Source organism: Eublepharis macularius, chromosome 5 (assembly GCF_028583425.1).
Source record: "Eublepharis macularius isolate TG4126 chromosome 5, MPM_Emac_v1.0, whole genome shotgun sequence".
In the NCBI taxonomy this organism is placed as follows: domain Eukaryota; kingdom Metazoa; phylum Chordata; class Lepidosauria; order Squamata; family Eublepharidae; genus Eublepharis; species Eublepharis macularius.
Window position 1 is genome coordinate 59480264 of NC_072794.1, and position 18629 is coordinate 59498892.

General features: G+C 42.1%; 1 protein-coding gene across 1 annotated transcript in view; it reads left to right on the forward strand.

Moving 5' to 3' along the window:
- The window catches only part of COL24A1 (collagen type XXIV alpha 1 chain), a 259353-nt gene that overhangs the window by 219945 nt on the left and 20779 nt on the right, over positions 1–18629 (forward strand). The window contains exons 52-57 of the mRNA XM_054980368.1: positions 286–348; positions 2846–2899; positions 6753–6788; positions 12956–12991; positions 13085–13111; positions 14429–14494. Of these exons, the coding sequence (XP_054836343.1) occupies positions 286–348; positions 2846–2899; positions 6753–6788; positions 12956–12991; positions 13085–13111; positions 14429–14494 (282 nt within the window). The remainder of the gene's footprint in view (positions 1–285; positions 349–2845; positions 2900–6752; positions 6789–12955; positions 12992–13084; positions 13112–14428; positions 14495–18629) is intronic.

Sequence of the window (18629 nt, forward strand, 5' to 3'; positions counted from 1 at the left end):
GAGAGGCAGTTCCACAGATATGAGCGGAAAAGGCCCTGAAAGGCTTTGAATGTGATGTCATAACCTTGAATTGATCCTGCTAACTGATGGGTAGCCAATGGAGTGACTGCTGAACGGGAGTGTTATGCATACTTCGTCTGGCTCCTAAAAGTAAACGAGCTGCAGTGTTCTGCACCATCTGGAGTTTCTGAGTTGGCTTTGAGAGGAGACCTATATAGAGTGTGTGGCATTGCTCTGTGAATATTGCGTGTTATTTATTTATTTATTTAATTTATTTATTTATAGGGACCTGAAGGTGACCTTGGTTTAATTGGAATTCTAGGACCAAAAGGACCAGTAGGTCAAATAGTAAGTGTTCTGCACAAATGTAAACGTATACTGAATTGCTGTTGTTACTTTTCCTATTTATATATAGGCATGAAACATAGAAACAGAGAGCTGGACACAAGGGTCATCTGGTTCAACCCCCTGCACAATGCAGGAAATTCACAGATACCTTCTCCCCCGCTCCCCAAACAAACAAGAATAAATAGTGGCCTGCAGAAATTTTCCTGTTCCAAGGGCAAAGCTGAACGCTGTAAAAACAGGGGACTTTTGCTGAAAATAGCAACTGTATCCTGAGTATTCTACCTTGCCTCCAAAATATGCAGTATGTCTTTACCTGAAGTCCTGATAGCACCACACTGTATGTTTTCTTTTATGCAACTACATAATTGGCTTTCCCTGGAATGGAAAGAGAAATGCAATATAATAATATTAGGACATGGATTATTTTTCTACACATTATACCAGGGATCTCCAACCTTTTTGAGCCTGTGGACACATTTGGAATTCTGACACAGCGTAGTGAGCACAGCCACAAAAGGGCTGCTACAGTTTACCTTCAGTCACACTATGAAGATCCTTATGAAGCTTCTGCCAAATCAGTGTTTTTTAAAAATCTGCACATCGAGCTAAATCTCTAAAGGCTGATCAGAAGCCATGGTTGGTGAAACCCCATCTGGCCCCACCCACTTTCTAAAAATACTTGGCAGGCACCAGGAAAGGTGTTGGGCACCACGCTGGGGACTCCTGCTTTATACTATGAAAGAGGATTTTATATGGGGCTGCTATTTTCAGCTCTGCAATTTGAAAGCATTCTCTCATTCAGTTAGTTTCAGGTGGTAAAAGGATGTTCATAACTAACGTACTACATACAGGGGACCCACAAGAACTGGGGGGGAGGATCTCATTTTCCCTTCCCTGACTTTTTCCTCTTTCCCTTCCCTGAAAACCCCCATAACCTTTCTCATTTTCCTCCTTTCCTTCTCTCCCAGCAGCCAAACTACTTTATCTGCTCCCTGTCTTCAGCTTTTCCTTCATCCCTCCCCCTGGCAACTGCCACCAGTTGTTCAGTGTTGGCTGCCAGGCCCTGGTTTCCTGGGGACACTTCATTTTCCCCTGTATCAGCTTCCCCACACTATTTCCTCTTCCTTTCTCTTGGCAACCCCTTACTTTTCCCTACCACCTTCTCTCCTTCTCATCACCACCAATCTACTTATCTGCCTATCCATCTTCAGCTATATTAATTTTGTTTATATCCTACCTTTTTCCAAAATGGGGACCCAAAGCAGCTTGCTTCATTCTCATCTCCTCCATTTTATCCTCACAACAACCCTATGAGGAAAGTTAGGCTAAGAATGTATACTAGGCCCAAGGTCACTCTTTGAGCTTCCATGGCCAAGTGGTAATTTGAAATGGGTCTCCCAGATCCCGATCTGAAATTCTAACTACTACCACCCACTGGCTTTCAGGGACTGATTGCTATTGAACAGGAGCAATCAGCCTTGTATGAGTGAGTGATGCAAGTCACATTGTATCAAGCCACCCAGTGGTTGCTGCTGAATCTGGCCTTGATGAGTCCTCCCTCGAAGGCAAAATAGCCCTGGAAAGGGCTGTGCCCCTTTTCCTGCCTTTTATTCACAGAAACAATGCTCGAAAGCTGATGATACTGAGTGCTTGTCTAGCAGCTGCAGCCACTGAAGGCATTCAGAATTTAAAGCTATAGGCACTGTTTCTGTTATTTTGGGGAGGTTTAACTCCACTCCTCATGTTTTTTACTTTTATTTCAGATTTTTCTGCAAAACTTGGGTGTTTTTCAGATGTGTAGATAGATCTGTCTTATCTGTTAATGGCTCCAGTGTCTGGATTTAAGTATATACTGATTTGGCTATGTTGAGAATTAGATATATTGATGATATGTCTTTCAAGATTATTGTTGTAATCTTTAGATGATATGATCTTTCCAGCTTGTGGTTGCCATTCTCTTTTTGACCATCAAGAACCAAGCAAAAATAGTTGAGCAAAAGAGACTTTCCTGCTTTACCAGAATAACCAATTTACAGCGCAGTCCTGTGCAGTTACTCCAGTCTAAGATCACCAAAATCAATGGACTTAGACTTGAGTAACTCTGCATGGGATATAACTATTAATTACTTTCACTCATACCTATTGTATGGCTAGAAATGAGTATCATTGTTAAGAATATGCAGTGCTGATCTTTGTATGTTTATTTAAATTACTTGTGGCCTACCACATGCTGGATGAGATTCTTAGTAGTCTAAACAAGAAATGTATAGTCTACCTATTCCAATTCTGGCTCATAGATAAACAAGAGAGGTCAATTTCCATTCAGAAATAGCATTGTTCTTTGAAAGTGCACTGACATCTCACATAGCTTCACTAGTGTGGTGTAGACTAACCACGGAATTGTAAATTTATTATATGCTAACATATTGTCATATTGTATTTTCATAAAACTCAGTTCATGTACACTTTTGGCAATTCCTTTCCTTTTTGTTTTTAGGGAAACTCTGGCCCTATTGGTAATGAAGGCATCATAGGCCCTGCAGGCAAACCCGTAAGTGTAGTTTGTCATACATTCACTTTCCCTAAGATACCTTATAGCATTTCTCTCATTATGTGAAGGTTATTCCCATTCTCATGGAGAAATACATCAGGCCTCTCTCATATTATAGCATGTATGCAGGACCAGTAATGTGAGGGGGTTTTGATCAAGGTCATGAGAATATTCATTTTTCTTGGCAAGACTCAGTGCATACATCCTCTGTGAGAAACTGATCACTTCAATTCATTTGCATTGTCCATAATAAAAATATGTTTATTGCTAATGGAACAAAGTATTGATGATACCTTAATTAACATGAATACTATGACATCATCTTTCCTGGGTCAGAGCCTACTTTGTCATATATCTGAAGTTATTGTATAAAGGAAAGGTTTTTAAAAAATATTCAGTACAATAAAATATATATAATAAAAAGAGTATACATAATAGGTACAAAGCAAGCTTATCTTTCCCAACCATAAAAACTCTGAAATTAAGAACTCTCCCACATTTCCTGCAAGCTCCATTCTCTGCACAGCCCTCAACCATAATGAATCTAATCTGGAAATATCTCTTATTTTGTTGGTAGGCTGTTAGTATCACTAAATCTCTTTTACTTTCATCAGCCAGTCATGAATTTGGATCTTTTTTTCTTTTCTTTTTTGCTTCCAGTTCCTAGCAAAGACCAATCTGGCTGGGGTAATCATATGTAAAGCTACTGCTTGAAGAGTTTTGGCATGTCAACTACACAATTTAACAGTAAGATTTCTCATGTTTAGGGAATCCTGTCTCTCTTACTGATATAATTACTACCATTTGTTTCCAGTAATCAGTTGCCTGTTTACATTTCCACCACATGTGGAAAAAGTCTGCCTTCTCTGCCTAACAAAATTAGCAGTTATCCCAGTTACATAGGTCTTTGCTACCTTGAAAGGGGTTTGGTACCACTGATAGATAATTTTCATCAGAATTTCCCTGAGAGGCAAATTGTAAAGGCAGTTCCGTGTGTGTTTGTGTATCTAGTATTTATAATCTAAATCACTGCCAATATCTTTTTATTATCTTATAAGAAAACTATTATCAGGTTTAAGTAACACATCCAATAAAATGTTATACAGGTTTGAAAAAAAAGTGTTCAAAAGAAAAAAAAATGTTTTTCTTTCTAATTTTTTTCTTTTCTGTCTTGCATCTGACAGAGGTGGCGCTGGCCTAAAAACAAACAAATGAATCTTACTCTACAATATATTTGTTACATTTTAAGATATTATTGCATTCAGCATGGTTTTTGCTGCAATTAACTAATACAACTACCCTCTCTCTGAGTGCCAAACTAGATATGCAGTTTCCTTTCCCTCACCTCCATGTCTACATGGTCTACATGGTGGTGCCATTTCTGACAGGAATTCTGTAGTAATTCCTCACAAATTTATAAAATATTTTCTTATTTCAGATTGTATCTGTGGTAGGACAAACTAGTTGCAGGTTTTACTTTGTATCACAACCATTTATGACATTCCCTCATCCTTAAACAACAGAAATGGCACCAGAGGCTTATTCCAAAAATAACTAACTAGTTTATTTACTTTAGAAGGGAAAGGTGTGTGTATCTTATGCTCTTTACAGATACTTAAAGACTTATGTTTTGAGGCTTTAGTTATCTTGTTTTTCTCAAGCACTCTAGCATACTCTCTTTTAGTATTCTCTTTCTCTTTTGGAGTTAGGAATGCTGGTACCCATTTTCTAGTACACCAGTACCATTCTCTTCACACACCAGTGCTTTTCTTCAGTTGTTAACTGAATTTGACCAGGGATCTCTTCACTCTCCAGAGCTACCTCTCTGTTTGACTGGGTAGGGAAAATCTCCTTAGAAAATCTATTCCCTTTTCTTTGGTCCAATTGGGAGTCTGCACCTATTTCTCAAACCTCCTTGCCAACTTTCCCCATTTCCCCTGCTAGTATTAAAACTGCTCTCCGTTAGGACTCTGTCTCCCAACTCTTCACACTCCATTCCTCTCTGCTAGGACTGGGGGAAAAAACCCTTCCAGGCTTTTTAAAACATGCAGTCCATTACAAGAGTGCAGAGCAGTAATCTAATCTAGATGTTACTAGGGCATGCACCCACACAGTGGCAATATCTTTTCTGCCCAGAAGGGGCCATAGCGGGCTCACCAGACACTGTTGGTAAAAAATACCCCTGCCGTAGCTGCCACCTATTTATCCAACAAAAGACTCAAGTCCAGCCCCATCCAAGGCATCTCATAACCAGGCGAGATCCTGGATCCAAACAATCTGCTTCATTCAGGAATCCCTGAAGTTGCCCAGCCACCACTCATTCTATCACCTTGCTTAAGAATGGTATATTTGAGACTGTACCGCAGTTATTCAACTCTTCTGGGTCCAGAGTAGATTTCTTTAGGAGTAGATGCATCACCTGCTCTCTCAAGGATACATTTACTGTCTCCTGGACCCAGTCTACCAGCTCCCACCCCCATCCCAGCAGATTTAAGCAGCCGGGCGGGGTAAGGGTTGGAAAAGCTGGTGGTAGGTCTCAAACTCCGAAGAATCATGTCCACATCTTTAGCAAAATTGTCACAGTGGGCTGCAGAGCAGGCCACCTCCTCCTGTAGGCTCAACCCCATAAGCTTCTGCCCATCCAGAAGATTTCCACAGGACTATACTGTGCTCATGCAAGGGTGGCAGAGAAATATTGTTTAAAAAATAGAATAGCCTGAGCTTTAGACATGAACAAGAGGGCATGTGTAGAAATAACTGTACCTAGTCTTATCTAGGTTAGCTCCGGTTTATGACATTTATTTTACATGGTAATTCTTTGTTTAATGAAAAATGCTTGATTCTGTGGTGATAATCTTCAGGACTGATAAATATCACAACTTGTTCATCAGATTTTGGGGTTCTAAAATAACTTCACCTGCAAGACTTGACATTTCTGGTGTTATAAAAAATGTCACAGTTGCCATTTATTTTCTTCAAGAAAGAAAAACTAGAAATATTTTCCAGACTTGTATGCACATATTTATCTTCAGTGTTCTTCAGGAATTATACAATGAATGCCTAATCATTGAATATAATTGTTCAGATCGGCTTAAAGTGTTTATAGACGTTGAGTCATTAATAGTGCCATCATAAACAGAGTTATACCCTTCTAAATCCATTGATGTCAATGAGCTTAGAAGTATGTAACTATACAATAGATAATTTTATGTCCATAGGAATATTTGCTAGAGAATCCTCATATCTGCAAATAGTATGTATATTTAACTAATGAGACACCAAGTATAAGATATTTCAACCTTCCATAGAAACAAATGCCTCAGTCACACTGCAATATAAGACTTTAAATGAGTTTTTCAGCAATATGATGCATTATATTTGGGGGATTTAAATTTGGATGAGATACAAGTCACACTAATGAAATTATAGTATGCCAAAATTGAATTAAACTGAAGAAAAGCCTAACCATGAGTATATTTTATGAACCTCCAGCTCTATAAAATTTGCATAAGCAAACAAAAGCAAAAACTCAGCAGTTTATGAATGAGTGAATAATTCATCATTATTATTATATTTTTATTTTCAACTTTCTTGCAGGCCTTAATTAATTTGAAATATATACACCTACAGTAATTTATAATGGCTGCTGGGTTTTTAAAAATCATGTAAAATATCAGTTCTGTTTTTCCTAGAACAAAAAGATAGTTCCAGTGCTCTAAAGATGTCTGTGCACATGAATTGATATGAATGTCATTTTTCATAAACCCATTCAAATGTCTGTAAGTTCTAAGTAAGTGCCTGTAGCAATTGAAGACATAAGGAATTAAGACAGCTCTTATTTTAATTTTTTTAGGGCCCCAGAGGAGCTAAAGGATCCAGAGGTGAAATTGTAAGTTAAAAGTTCATTCATACTTAGACTAAAATGGTTAAAGCTACTCAGCTGAGCACTTTAGGACATTTTGGCCTCTTGAGTTCTGACTACTATTGTCCAAAATTGTTTAGAGATTGGCCTTGATAATAAGTAGGGCAACACAATCCTGAGGGATCCCAGCAGAGGCTGCTGGCTGCCAGTGTTACTGTGGTGTGACTGATCTGCTCCCTATGGACATTTCACAGGAGGAAACAACAATGTATGGCTTCCCACCGGGCACAGATGGCATAGCAAGCATGCCTGAGCCCATAGTAACTCCAGTAGCATCCACCAATCAGGCAATAGCAGTCAATGATGGCCCCAGGAGTGACTCACACAGGCACAGCCAATAGCCAGCCACTTATCTAGCCACTACCCCCTGAAACTGCTCTCACCACCACCACCATGGAAAGCCAGCAGTCCAGGAGGTAGGGCCCCACAAAAGCAGCATCACAACTGAGGCACATGGTCTGGGTGCCCAAAGGGACACCCATCCCCTCTCTAATAACAGCCTCATGGGCAAAAAAGTGCTGCCCACATGCAAACATCCTCGCTTCACCCCTCCCCTAGAAAAGTAAATATAGAAGGGCAAAGAAAAGACAGATGCTGGCTTCAAACCCACAGCCCCTGACACCCAGACCAGCACCCCAACCCCAGTGCTGGGAAGGAAGGTTCCAAAGACTGTGTGGTCAGCTGCCGAGGTGCCACTGAACCCCTGCTGTGTCCAGCAGCACTTCAGTAACCAACCATCCTAACAAAGAGAAACCAATGGTTTGATGTCAAACAAACTCTTCAGCAATGCCACAGACATTTCCATTTAATGAGTGATCCTGGTACACTGTCAGAGCTTCTGAACTTAAAAAAAATTATATAAATCAACTATCAAAAGGGAAAAAATGAATTCCAAAGGAAAGATTGGAAAAAGTTAATCAAGGTTTCCAAAAAGAATGACACCAGAGCCTTCCGGAATCTAGTGTCAGAAAGTTTTGACAGGCATGGACCATAGAATTACTGTATATCAGCCAACACTTGGGAAGTCCACTTCTGTAAGATATTTAACATGCAGGCAGCAGATAATTATGAAATGAATGAAGAAGAATCTAGTCTACCATCATGGCCAGTGGTGTCACCTGAGGAAGTGCTGATACTGATAAAACGTTTAAAAGAGAATAAAGCTCCAGAGATTGATCTGATACCAGCTGAAATATTTAAGAGCAACCCAGAGTGGTGGAGCACCTGTATTCCCCAAAATTAATTTAGTAGATAAAATTCTAGTGATGTGGAAACGCACTCTCATTATTCCCGTTTTTAAGAGGGGCAATCGAACGGACCCTTGTAATTACAGGCCAATTAGTTTACTTACAGTTATCAGTAAAACTATATACCTATACTACAAGTTAACTGACTGGATTTATTCTGAATCAGTAATAGGCCTAGAGCAAGCAGGCTTTACCCAGGGAGCATCAGCTATTGACCATTGTATTGTTCTGCACAATCTAGCAGAAAAATATACTGCTATACCAGAGGAAAGTTATATGTTGCCTTTATGGACCTGAAATCTGCATTTGATTCAATACCTAGGACCCATTTGTGGCAAAAGCTAATGAAAACCACAATTGACTGTAGACTGCTATGGCTAATTCAGTTGCTATATGATGATCCATCTGGACAGGTTAAGATGTGGGCCAGAGGGACAACTTTCAAGGACTTTTATTATGAGATCAGGTGTTAAGCAGGGATGCCTAATGGCTCCACTCCTTTTTAATCTATATCTGAATGATCTGGCATCTTCTCTTAAACAAGATAAATTCCATCCGCCAAATTTGGGAACCCTAGAAATTCCTGTATTACTCTATGCTGACCATGCAGTTTTAATATCATGATCTCCTATTGGGCTTTGAAGGCTAATACAATTTTTCTCCAACTATTGTTGGGAGCACAGCCTGTCAATTAATTTTGCTAAGTCGAAGACCCTTGTTTTTACAAGACAGAGAAGATAATGCAAATAAAAATGGAGATTAGAAGATAACGAACTGGAGCAGGTCAGATCTTTCAAGTTTCTTGGAGTAACTTTTGATTATCACCTATCCTGGAAGCCCCAGTGTAAGGCGGTGATGGCATCATTGGCTAGCTAGCCCATGACAATAATCAGCCTGCCAGATTCTGAACCAGCTGCAGTTTCTGGTTTATTATCAAGGGGAGCCCAATGTATTTATTTATTTATTTTTATGTATTTATTTATGTTGTTTATATTCCACCTTTCTCACTGAGACTCAAGGTGGATTCCATAGTGTGAGATTAGTACAATTAGTGGCAAGGACAAGGGCAGGCATTTCTGTACAGTGTCAAGATCATTTCCATAAACAACATCATAGGGTAAATGAATACAGTTTTAAGAACATTTCCATAAACAATGCCATGGAGTATATAAGTTTACAAAGTTACAAAGAATATAAGTTTACAAAGATATAGCATTAGCAAGGATCCAGTATGGGGTTGAGGAATTGCTGAAACAGAACATAATCAATTCTAGGACTTACATTGAACAACATAAAGCACAGGTAGGATATAGAAGTACATATTTAAAGCAACAGATAATATGTAAGGCAACATAATGGTGAAATCTATGGTTTCTAACTCATTAGCGAAACATCTGGGATCCCTTTCCTACAATACTATCCTCTTAAGCTGAGAAAAAAGCACATTACAGTAACTCAACAATGAGGTTGCAAAAGCATGGATCAGTGTGACCAGATTGAGTCTTAAGAAAGGAGAGAGTTGGCCGACAAAATGCAAATAATAGGAGTCAGTATAAGGCCCCAATAAGTGGTGTTGTTCTTCTCTTTGGAGCTGGTCAGCAGAGAAACTGCTATCAGCAGGAGATGATTTCACACCCAAAAAGGGTGAAATTGACCCTGGAAGGGCCAGTTATGGAAGTATAGCTAGGGTCCAGTGAGGTAGTTATGTGACAGAGGCTTTATTTGTTTCTTGCTGGCTCCTTTGACTGTTACTTTTGCCCTGTTTGTTGGGAACATCTCCAGAGTTAAATCTTTTGCCTGTTTAAAACAGCTTTCTCATTTGTATAATAAACCAGTCGTTTAATCTTGCCTAGATCCTTATTCCTTCATCTTGGTCTTATGTAGAGATAGGCATGAACCGAAATACGAACCAAAGTTCGGCACGAACCGGGCCAGTTTGTGGTTTGCGAACCGGCAGTTCGTCAGAGCCCATTTCCGACGAACTGCCACAACCTTTAGGCTGGTTCACTTGGTTCATTTTTTGGTTCGTCACTGCAGACAGCCTGGCACCGATCAATCAGTTTCCTAGGCAACAGAGGATGGACTTCCTACAGACTTTCTGCTGACCCGGTAGTGGCCTTCTGCTGGCCTGGAAGTGACCTTCTACTGACCTAGAAGTGACAATTTGCTGACCTGAATGTGACATTTTCACGAACCAAATAAACCGGTTCGCGAACTGGGGCAGGTTCATGAAAGTTTGTGGTTCATCGTTCATGAAATGCTACAAACTACGAACGGCATGGTTCGGGGTTTTTTTCCAATTCATGCTCATCTCTAGTCTTATGTCCACCAATGCCCCACTGCTGCTCAGAAGGATGAGGAAAGAATGGTGTTGTGTGCTCACTGTAGTTGGAATTCTCCTAGACCTGAATGATGACAGCTGAGAGGGCCCTTAACTGCTCCAGGATTTTGGAGAACAGGAGCAGATGGAGCAAACTTTGCCTATATGGCCCCCACTTTCCTCAGCAGCATCAGCACATATGTTGATTTACAAATCATTTTTTCCTTTACTTCATTTGTTCAACCTCCTTTAAGTGTTCTTAAATTATTCCTTGCACTTTTCAAGTATCCTTAGAGTGGTGGTGGTGAGTGCCATCAAGTCAGAGTTGACTTATGACAACCCCTGGTGGGGTTTTTCATAGCAAGAGACTAACAGAGATGGTGTGCCATTGCCTGCCTCTGCAACCTTGGTCTTTTTTGGAGGTCTTCCATCCAATTGCTAATCAAGGCCGACCCTGCTAAAATCTGACAAGATCAAGGTCATTTAGGCTATCCAGGTCAGGGCAGCCTTAGAGGGTTTTTTTCCCCTTCAAGATTACTGAGCTTTAAAAATCTGCCCTGAGTCAGGGAAGAATCTTGGTTGGAAGAGCTTCCTGTGTTCTTTAAATATATTTAACAGCAAAGAAGCTGGAGAAAAAAAATGCAGGTATCATTTTGAACAACAGAGTCCACTACTCATGATGATGCAGCATGGCAAGACTCACACAGTAGCCACACATGAGAGGAACCAGTCTATGCATAGAATACCTCCATGACTTCATCCTACATCACTACATATAAATGACAGGCAATACAGTGCTCTTGACAGTGTGAACTAGTGTACTGTGTGTAGCAGGAGCTTGTACATAATGCCATGTAGACTTTTAATGTAATGTAAATCATCCTGATGATCTATTTTAGGGTAGGAGGGCACTATATAAATATGCTTAATAGTAACTACCACCTTCCTAGGATATGGATATGACTCCCCTTAGCCTGCAAAACTACAATTCTTTTGGCAGGGCAACCTGCAGGGAAAGAATGAAGGGCAGGCACTCCAAAACCACCAGCCAGAAAGCAATGGAGTTTGGAATGTTCATCAACTGAAAGGTTTAATTCATACAGTAAACTGAATTCCAAACCAGTATGAGAAAACTTTTATCAAAGTGTGTTCAAGACTTCCAGTGTTCTGTGTATGGGTTGACCACTAAGCATAACTCCAGTAGAGGAGAGTCAGTTTGGTGTAGTGGTTAAGAGCAGTGGGACTCTAATCTGGAGAACCGGGTTTGATTCCCCACTCCTCCGCTTGAAGCCAGCTAAGTGATCTTGTGTCAGTCACAGCTTTCCGGAGCTCTCTCAGCCACACACACCTCATAGGGTGATTGTTGTGGAGATAATAATAACATACTTTGTAAACTGCTCTGAGTGGGTGTTAAGTCATCCTGAAGGGCGGTATGTAAATCGAACGTTGTCGTTGTTCTCTATGCCCCAGTGCATACACTTAATGAGGCATTATATGGAAGGCAGCTTCCTTGAAGCTGTAGTAACTACCCCTCCTTGGGCAACTGCAGATGGCCATACTCCAAGAACTTCCTATCATTTCTTCACCTCACACTTTGGGCAAGGAGAGAGCCAGTTACACTCAAGGAGTGCAGTGTCTTTGAGGGGGGTGAGTAGTTCATGAAGCAATAACCAAATCAAACCAATGAGGTGCTGCGGAGACCTGAGTAAATGAACAGTGGTAGCTCTTTGTCTTTGTCCAAAGTAGCCAAAGGCTGGAAGCAACTTTGCCTGTAGTAACTTTGGGGATAAATGACTATGGCAGCTGTAAGAAGGCTTCTTTTCACATGATGTCTCCTTAAGGCTCAAACTGTGAACAGAAATAGACCCAAGAGAATGCCTTCCAGTTACAAAATGGCAGTAATCTGCCTTTATAGAGAGGATCGAGGTGAAATCCATTCCTTGGCAACTATTTGCTGGTATGAACCTGGGGGAGTAATGCTGCTCTTTCTGACATGCTTGTTCAGTGTTCTAAAATAGACTTCCATACAGTTTTCAGTAAAGCTAATATTTGCAACCGTTTATAAATAGCTCATAAATTATGATAATATATAAAATAATGTGAAATAAAATAATAAATAGACATTGTAATCAATTGACTTGTTATATCTTAACAAATGGGTTACCGGGGAATTACATGTACTGTTACTTAGTCATCATGACTGTGACATGCTTAAATCTTGTATTTAATCTCGTCTAAATCCTAATCTAAAGGACTGCCTGGATAAATAGAGCTTCAGTGTACTGTCCAATCCTGTAGGGCTGGCACCTTTGGACAAGAAGCATTCTCAATTTTTTAAAAGCTCATAACAAACACTTTCAGGAATGCAGACAAATGGTTTTCAGCTACACTGAGAAATCTTTGTGCAGGTCATGGCTAGAAAAAATAGGCCTTGTCATTCTGTTCCTTTTTACAGTGAGTTTACTACATACATTACCTTTTCCAGCTGTTTTTGTAAACTATATTTCATTGCAATGTGATCTACGGATATTTACATCTATCTATCTATATCGTCTCTTTTTACTTAGGGTCCTCAAGGACCACGAGGTCATCCAGGTCTACCTGTAAGTTAATCACAAGTTGTTTTAATACGGATATGACTGTATAATAATATGAAATCAGACTTATCTTATTTCTGTTTTCCTGTTATTTTCTAGGGTCTACCTGGGGCACCAGGTTCAACAGTAAGTTACATGTGTCTCCTGTGATGATGCTACTGTTAAGATACAGAGCTGGGGCACAATCCTCTGAAATCTTCAACCACAAAATTGTCCTTTAAAATTAACTTAAGTCAACCAAGAGTGTTGTTATCAATCTCCCATTCATTTCAGAAAAAGATACACAAAATCAGGGTTTTATTTCTGGAAAAAGAGGTGGCGGAACTCTCAAGAGGGAAATGAGGAAGAAATACATGGGATTCTTTGAAATAATATTATTTTCAAGCACTATTACCAAGTATTTTCAGGAGGTTCCGGAACTCCGTTCCACCGTGTTCCCCCTGAAAAAAACCCCTGTACAGAATAAATATTCTGAAGAACTGTACCAGTTTATTAAGCTAGAATTGCCAACAGGCCTGGAGAAAAATGTCTTGTCACTTCAATAGAGTGTTAATGGGATGTTGTTTACCTCCATGCCATGAAAAACTTTATCTGCTCTTTCCACACATTAAGCCTCCTAGAACAATGGCATTTCGTGGTTTCAACTTGATTGACCAAGTTGATCCACATCTCACTTTGATGTTTCAGCTACTGAAGCATCAAAGTAATCTAATTAGCAGCAGTATAGGATCATGGTTGAGATTTTGTTGCTATTGTCTGCTTAAGGCCCAAAATAGCAATGCCAGTGGTTACCAACTCCAGGTTAGGAAATTCCTGGCAATTTGGGGATGGATCCTGAGGAAGGCAGAGTTTGGGGAGGGAACTGAGGGCAATATAATGCCATAGAGTCCACCATCAAAAGCAGCTATTTTCTGCAGAGGAACTGATCTCTGCCATCTGGAGATCAGTTGTAATTCTGCGAGATCTCCAAGCTCCATCTGAAGGCTGGCAACCCTGGTGGCATGCTGTATCACAGTGTTCCTGGAAACTCTTTGTAAAGTATGCCACTTCTAAAAGGCTCTTTAAAGCCCTCCCCTTCCTGTTTGGTAGCATTTCATTCATTTTAATCAGAATCCAATTTCAGCTTTGTTACTACCATCACCATCTGTAACATACTTTATGGAGAGCCCCATGCTTTACAAAGCCTAAGTGAACACTGATTTCTCCTTAATAAAAGTGGCAGTAGAGGGTATCACAAAATGACCTTGCCTCTTGGTTATCTGAAAAGTATAGTGAAAGGTGGTGTTCTCTGTTAGCCCCTTTGTATAAGAGTCCTCCACAATTAACAGTTCCTTTTTGGGCAATAATATTGTAGTTCTATAGAAACCCTTGGAAAGTATATAATTAATTTTTGAGGCTCTGTTTGTTATTTATGTTGCTAATATTTTTTTTAATTATGTACAGAGACAAATTGATATCAATGCTGCTATTCAAGCCTTGATTGAATCAAATGCTGCTTTACAGATGGAGGTATTGGCACATTATATATGCTTTTTATAATAATTTCAAAAAGTTCTTGTTCACAAAGCTACCACATTTTATTTATTTGAGTACTTTACTCCATTTTTCTCCCCAATGAGAAACAAAAGTGGCTTACAAAATACAATTTAAATAAATATATGGAACCAAACAAACAAAAAGAATAAACTGCTTGGCATGGGAAAAAAATGAATGGTACAAGTATAAACAACTCAACATAGAGAATCCTGTTTTAAATTAAGGAAAGTAATCCAGACAGTACTTACATTATTTAACATACAATTTGGTAAAATCTGTTAATATGTTACAGGGTGTGTAGATTGGACTTCCCAACTAAAAATCAGTTTTATATGTTAATCTTGGAGGTTTTTGACCTAAATAATAAAAATGTTATGCAACACTAGTCTGCCTAATTTGAAACATGCATTTAAAAACCATTGTTTTGTTTGTGGGGCTGAAGCCTATATGCAAAACATCGTTGAAAACATTACAAACTGTTTTCTCATTACTTTTTACCTATAATTCAGAGTAACTTTTTTTTTAATCTAACAAATGCATTAGTATTACTTAGATGCTGGGTTGGAATTATATATCTTTTCTTGAAGAACCATTACTGTTGCAAGGAAATCACTATTGTCCGGAGTCCGGGGTCCACAGCCCAGCCTCCGGACTTACCTGGAGAAAAGGACGGGAAATCCCCCTGGGAGACAACAGCCCAGCTGCCTCAACAGCCAGTTGTCTGGGGTTGAGCAGCCACGGCACCCCAGCAGTAGTGTCAGGGTGCCCAGAGGCTCCAGAGAAGGCAACACAGCCAGCAGAAAGTGTGAGAGGGGGAGAGCCAGAGGGGGAAGCCAACCAGGGAAGGACAGCCACGCCCAGCATCAGTGGACAGGCCAGTATCAATGGACAGGTAGCCCAGATGCTGGCTGGGGTGGCACCTCAGGAACAAGGCCAGGGAAGCGCAGCCATGCCCAGCCCCAATGGACAGGCAGCCCAGATGCTGGCTGGGGTGGCACCTCATGATCAGAGGCAGAGATGGCCGAGGCGCATCACCTGGGAAGGCCCTGCCAGCCCAGTCCTGCAGGAAAGACTGAAGGAGAAGGGAGGAGAAGGAAAAGGAGGCACACCTGGAGGAAGCCTCAGCTGAGACACATTCACATTCAGCCCCACCCTGCTAGAGAGGCAAGAAAGGCCAGGAGGAGTTAGTGAAAGAGAAGGAACACCTGAGAGCAGACACAGCGGGGCGGCATCAGGAGAGGGAAGGAGCTTGGAAGGAAGGGCGGGGGGGGGTAGCTAAAGAAAACCCTATAAAAGCTGACTCAGAAGAGTGTTTGTGGTGGGTTATGTAGGAGTGATGGAGTGGAGAGAAGCGAGAGAGTGCGAGGAGAAAAGCTGATGAAGGAAGAGATTGTTGCCAAGTAGGCCCCCTCCCCTGCTTTGAAGGCTGCTATGAACTGTGCTAGAGTTTCCTGCGTTGCTGTTTTACTGCCGCACCAAAGATTGCTTTGCACGTGTGTGCGTTCTGATACACGTGTCAGTTTCCTGCCTGCGTGTCAATTACCCTGCTGCAATAGACTGTGTAGTTTACTGACTCCATGTTTGGGTAACTGCACAAAGGACTCTCTTTCTGGGCAGCCCTGCCCTGACCTATATCTGGAATTCCCAGTGTGTGTTTGGACTTTATTACAAGTGTGCCCCGTGCCTGCTTTGCCATCTGCCACGGACCGTGCCTGTTCCCTGCCTTGGACTGTGTTTTAAAGTGTTGTTCCCGCTGCCTCCATGGAAGCCTGCCTCATATGGGCCCAAGCCGCTGCTAGCAGCCGGGCGCCTGCCGGGGAAACCTCCAGCGAGCCTGGCTAGGCGCTCCCTGGTCAGTTCCCGCCTGGAGCCTCCCGCGGGCCGGTCGCCGAGCTTGCCCTCGCTACCGGGCAGCCTGCTATCCAGCCCCAGCTATGCCCAGCCGGCATCCATGTTCTCAGGCACCCAGAAGACCCAGAGGAAGAGACTGCTTTGAGAAGCCATTTCGGCGAAGCGGGCACACCACGTCCGCAGCGAGAGTACCTCGCCCCGCTCTGCATATCTTAGGAGCCGCCCCGGAGAAGGAACTAAGTGCCGACCATCCCAAGCACTTAGAGAATGCATCTCAAAGAAACCTCCGCATTCCAAAGCTGATGACATCAGGACAAGCCCTGTCCGCTGGAACATCCTTTCAGCCCACTTGGATTTCCCCCTCCCTCCTTTGTCCCCTCTTCCTGAGGTGTCACTTATCACAATCTGATTACCAAAGTGGCCCATCCAAGCCATTCAATAGCCCATTAGACCCTTTGTTTTAATCTGTGAGAACCACCAAGTACAGCACCAGCCCCAGGGTACGTTTTGGGGTATTTAAGCTGGTCTCCCAGACCACTCGGTGCTCAGGCCATTCCTATCCAGACTTCCTTGCTGTCCGTCTGTGGTCCCAGTGCTGGCATTGGGCCACCCTCGCTGCTGTGTCTCTGCTTCGCTCCAGGATAAGTGAGTATTTCCCCTATCATCGTTGGGAACCAGCTAATGCGAACGTCTCTGTATTTCCTACTCTATATTTCTTAGACCTTGTATGTTCTTTGTATGATTGTGCAAGCTAGGCTTACGCTACACTCAATACACGTGTTTGGACCTTACTCCTTGTCTGCCTCTTTTTCACTAGAGTGTCTGGGATCGGGACCTCCGTAAACATAGGTTATGATCCTCGCTTAATATTAATAGTTACAGACTGCTATAGCTAATTCCCCATTATAATAAAAGAGCAGTTCTGGTAACAGTTTACTGGTGGAGAATGCGGGCATAACCCAGTTCGTGTGAATGCACGTGAGTCGACACGCGTGTCTTCGGCGAACTGACTTAGAGGAAAATTTTCCAGACCTCAGTGTAAAGAGCGCAATTTAGCTCAGGGAATTAAAAGTGTGAGTGTGTGTGGCTCTAGCGAGCATTTCTATCCTGTGGGTTGGCTTTTCCCCCATTTCCTCCTTCAGCCAGCTTTGGACTACTTGCCTTTTGTGGTGCACCGCGAGGCCCTCCAGCCGTTATAACCGGTGTACTGTGGGTGAGGACCTCTGAACTGGTGAAGTTCCTGGCCACCTTCCGGGCCGCCTAAACGCGTCTATGTGGGTGGGATCCCAGAAGTAGGCTCTATAGATTTATATATCCTGAAGCAGCACATATAAAATTCTTTTCCGCCCTCCCCCGTCTCTCCTAAGCCCGTCCAAACCCCCGTTCCTGCCAGCACTTAGGCTTCAATCCCCGCTCTGGAGGAAACGTGAAGGGATTGTTAGTCCGTTTGGTTAGTTAGCTTTGGGAATCTGAAGCCAGGTTCCTGAAGCCCCGCGGCAGCCGGCCGCACCGTGCTTAAGAGTTTTAAGTTAGACTCTTGGGCGCCTTTCCGCTTGCAAGTTTTAAGTTAGACTCGTGGGCGCACCTCGCTTGGGAGTCAGTGGGACTCTTGGGCGCATTTTTGCTTGGGAGTTGTTAGAACTCTTGAGCGCTTTTTCCGCTTGGGAGTACCGTGGCTTTACTCCTGAGCACTTTTGCTTGGGGACTTGCAGAGGCAGTCCTTGAGCGCTTTCAGTCTTTTGGTCGAGGCTTGGAGACAGTTTAACCGTTTGTCTCTGAGCACGAGGCCTGGGGACACTTTGAGTACAGTTCTTGGGCAGAGAGCTTGAGAGCATTTTGGCTTCTAAGCAGAGGCTTGGGAGCATTTCTGGTTGCCTGAGCAGAGGCTTGGGAGACCCCTTAATTGCAGTTTCTGAGCAGAGGCTTGGGAACACTTTTTGGTTTTCTGAGCGCATAGGCTTGGGAGACCCCTGAGCTTTGGTTTTCCGAGCAGAGGCTTGGGAACCCTTTTTGGTTTTCTGAGCGCATAGGCTTGGGAGACCCCTGAGCTTTAGCTTCTGAGCAGAGGCTTGGAAGCACTGAGTGTTTTTGGTTCTTGGGCTTAGAGAGCTTGAGAGCACCCACTTTTCCTGGTCCCGTGGCTTGTAGGCAAGCTTGAAACGGGAATAGGAATTTTTCCTTCTCCCCCGGTGGAGAAGAGCCGAGTGTAGGACCCTGAAATACCCTTCAACCCTAAAAGTAGAACCTTAAAACCCCC